Source organism: Gekko japonicus, unplaced genomic scaffold, assembly GCF_001447785.1.
Source record: "Gekko japonicus isolate JY-2015 unplaced genomic scaffold, Gekko_japonicus_V1.1 scaffold2112, whole genome shotgun sequence".
Lineage (NCBI taxonomy): Eukaryota > Metazoa > Chordata > Lepidosauria > Squamata > Gekkonidae > Gekko > Gekko japonicus.
In genome coordinates, this window is record NW_015169846.1 from 9,681 (window position 1) to 13,828 (window position 4,148).

Consider the following 4,148-nt stretch of genomic DNA (forward strand, 5'->3'; position numbering starts at 1 on the left):
CTGATTCTCTATTCCTCCCTCTTGTAAACGAGTGCATCTTGTTTCTCCCCTCAGAGTCAAGAAGGATCACCAAGGAGAGACAGAAGATGATGAGGAAGCTGAGGAGGAGGAGGAGGATGAAACAGAAGGGAAGTCTGATAATGATGGAAGTGGGGATGAGCAATGTGAAGCTAGTGGCTGGGAAGATGAAAGCAATGAAGACCACGAGGATGAAGATGAAGGCGATGAGGATTATGAACCTGACGAGACTGCTCATGATGGTGATGATAGGGTGGTACATGTAGACCTAGCCCTTGAGAATTTTGGGGAGTCGCTGGACTTTGAGACTTGGAAGGAAATGCTGGAGGGTATCAAACCCAGGCAGGTTTAGCTTATTTTTTTACCCTGGACAGTGAACTGCTATGGGTAAAGGGGGGTACCCTTTGGCTTAGAGGAAACTGCATCCCAATGTCAAACAAGTGACTCTGGTGTTATCTACTCTGCTCAGAGTGATGGTCTAAAATTAAGTTGTTTCATGCATAACTCAAGGGCTTCCTTGATTGAGGTTTTCTGTTTTGTTCTTTACAGTCCTGTTTAAGGGCACTTGAATTTTCATTTTTAATGTTATAGAGCCAATAGAAAGGCATCAGTAATCACTGGCAGAGGAATAGTAGGAGTTGCATGTCTACAGCTGGCCTTGAGTATTTTCTGCTGTAGACAGTGTCTTATTCTGTGCAACCAAAACGTTACAGGCAATAATGGAAGGCTCTGTGGATCTCCGTATCACTGTTAATTAATAAAAGATAAAATATCACGTTTAACAGCTGGTTCATGCTTACAGTTCTTTCTTTTTAAATTTGTTTTAATTTATATATAGAAAGGGGGAAAGGGAAAAGAAAGAATACAGAGTTATATATATAAAAACCCAATTTGACATTCTGCATGCAAATCTCTTAAAAGTTTCATAACTATTATAACCATCTTTCTTATTGTTCTTCATTTAGTCTTAGTTTCTCAGTACTTATGTTTTAACCAGTCATAGAACACCCTCCATGGTCCCATAAATTCTTCTTCCATTTTTCCTTTTAGTATATTTGTCAGTCTGTCCATTTCAGCACATTCCATAATACTTACAGCTCTTTCAAGGTTTTCAGTGTCTTTTGGCCTTGCCTCAGCACTCTGAGGTGGGGTAGGAGCTGGATAAAAATGCGTCTTTCATTTTCTTTACCGTTATGGTACACTTTTAAGTATTGCTTATTTTAAAGCACAGGTCTACAGTATCAGTATGTAGAGAAGCAAATGGATGGTACTTCAAAGAGTCATAACTGTCCTTTGGAAGGTACAAATCCTTTTTGGAAAGGAAAAGTATGGTTAAATTCTTTTGTTTGGGGTTCTAAACCAAGGAGATTACTTAGAATTTTTAGTTCTATGGAAATACTTTTGGGGGGTATTTTTATGTGTGCATGTGCACCTGGAAGTCATGGTGACTTCTGGTGACTGACCCCCTACTGGGGGCCTGGAGGATATTCAGCGAGGTGGCTGAATAAAGCCTGCCGCTGTCTTCCCAGCTGCTGGTATTTCAAGGAGGTCTCCCATCCAAGTACTTGCCAGAGTCGACCCTGCTTAGCTTCCGAGATCTGATGAGATCGGGCTTGCCTGGGCTGTCCAGGGTCAGGACAGTTCTCTGGAAATACTGACGACCTGCCCCCACCATCCACGAAGAATTAGGCCACCTTAAGACGGCTGACTTCAGTGGGCCTGACTGTGCTTAAGTCTGCATCAGGTGTAGCCCTTGCTTTCTGCCTTCATCCAGGTAAGTATAAAAGCCAGGAAATGTGGAGAGGGGGAAGAGTGTGGTACACTGAAACTTCACATAGAGGTCAGCCATTTCTGACTGCCTATCCTAGGATGAAGCAGGCTACAGCTGGGATCACAGCAGCTACAAGCAGTGTTCCCTCTAAGTTGAGTTACTGTGAGCTAGCTCACAGCTTTTTAGCCTCCGGCGCACACATTTCTGTCTCAGCTCAGGATGGATGGCTCCAGAGCAAACTAATTTATGCAGTAGCCAAATGGCTCACTCACAACTTTAATGCCAGGAGCTCACAAAGTAGAATTTTTGCTCACAAGACTCCACAGCTTAGAGGGAGCATTGGCTACAAGTAACTGGTAGAATTGGAAGGGGCTTTATAGGCAGTAGAAGCACATGGTTCTGCTGGGAGGGGCTTCTGCCTCAGTGGGGTGAGTCAGCTGTCTGTTGTTTTCTGACTCCTGGGGGGTCAGCTGTATGAAGGACAGCTCATTGGTCTCCCCCCAGTGAGGCCCTCAAGGAAGTACAGGGTCGCTATGCGGAGGCAGGCACCGTCAAAGCCACCTCTGTTTTGTCCCTTGCCTTGAACACCCTCTGGGGTTTGCCATAAAGGCCGCCTGTGACTTGACGGCACTTTTTCCACCACCAGGGAAGTTGCTGTTTCACAATCTAACTTGCAAGGGAAAGTTTCTGGGGAGCGCTTGGTTTGCCACCGCTACAAAGAGACTGCTGAATGGCACGGACCAAGTCAGCCTACTTCCTTCTAGCTCTCCATAAATGGCTTATCTATGCATGGCAAAGTCTAGTTTGCAGCTGTGGAAACATCAGGTGGCAGAGCAGAAGATACAGCTGCTTCTCCCCTCCCCACTTGCTTCAAAGCAGAAAAGGACCAGTGGGTGTGTGGGGTGGCAGAAAACTCCCATTACATGTTTGTTGCATAAGCCTCGTGTGGTTCCCTAGCAAACATGAGGACTTAGTCGTGCATAGATAAGCCCTTAGCACTTTCTTTGGCCTCAGGATGCAACTCGCAGGCTTGTTTTCTGTTTCTTCCCACTCTTCTCTTCCTGTCAGCCATCTGAGTAACCCTCCCCAGACTCCACCCTCTGCGGTGTTGGCCCACATCCCTTGCAATCAAAACTAGACACGGGCCTTAAATTTAAATAAAAAAAAAATTAGACATAGGCCTTTTCCTCAAGTGTGGTTTTTGTTGGTTCTGGACCCAAACTGCTTCATTTTTTCTCTTCTACACATGTGTTTTGCTCCCCATAATGGTTGCTTTGGTTTTTCAGGGCTTTTTCTCCTTTTCTTTGGGGCGGAGTACTTTTACACCGATGTTTTTTCCAAGCTGATTCTGAGTGGGCTTCACTCCATGTGCGTAATGCTCCATTCAGGTTTTTCTTCGCTGGCCATTGACACCCATCCATGCCCACATCTAACCTACCCTCTCAATCCATGCCCCTTCCTCTCCCCACACTTCCCACTTTCTTTTATATTGAAAGAACTAGCAACACAGTGCTAATGGAAACCCAATAGACGCTGCCCTGATTTTTCAAAAGATTAAACATTTGTTCAAAATCATGCCTCATTACCCTTCACCCTGCCCCCCCTTCCCCTTTGCCCTGTGGAACCTTTAAAAAAAATTAATGGAAAGTACTTGTGATAGAGCACTAACAGAAAACCAGTTAGTGCTGCCCCTATTTTTCAAAAAAAGTAAAAGTTTGTTCAAACCCATTTTCAGTTACCACTACCCCTGCCCCCTCCTCTCTCACCTTCACCCTCCCCTGTGCCTCACAAACACCTTTTTAATTTTTAAACTGATAGAACTAGAGATGGAATCCTAACATAAACCCGACTGGCGGTGCCCTAATTTTTCAAAAGTTGTAAAGTTTGTGCACAACCACATTCCATTACCAGCCCCTTCTCCTTGTCCTCTGTGTCCTCCACCACATGGTTTTGTTTTTTAAAATATTATCTCCAGAAGTGATAGTATGGTAACGGAAGGAGCAAGCTGCGGCTGTAGAAATCTCCTGCCATGGGAGCAAGTGAAAAGCTGCTCCTAATCTTTGAGGTTGGTCTGAGGTTTTATACTAACCACTTGTTGACAGTGGATGTGGAAATGAGCTCAAAGCCCTTTGAGGCTGATTTTTTTTTTTTAAGGTGAAACCAAAAAAGCCTAGGCAGGTCTCCTCATAAGTAAGCCCCATTCTATTCAATTAGGCTCTCTCCCAGGAAAGTGTTTTTAGGATTGCAGCCTATGTTTCCTGCCTGTCTGTAATCTGGCAAAAACTAAAGAAGGGGGATTTTTTGTCTTAAAAAGTCACTGCTTTCAGCAATCTGTCGCTTCCTTCATCCCATAAAACTC

The 4,148-nt window shown here is 44.4% G+C and overlaps 1 protein-coding gene across 1 annotated transcript in view; it reads left to right on the top strand.

Annotated features, from left to right (window-relative positions):
• Positions 1–370, top strand: part of LOC107115595 (nucleoplasmin-like protein ANO39) — a gene marked incomplete at its 5' end in the record, with an annotated part of 9,451 nt that extends 9,081 nt beyond the window's left edge. Inside the window, one exon of the mRNA XM_015417336.1 lies at positions 55–370. Coding sequence (XP_015272822.1) covers positions 55–370 — 316 coding nt within the window. The remainder of the gene's footprint in view (positions 1–54) is intronic.
• Between the last annotated feature and the right edge of the window lie 3,778 nt (positions 371–4,148).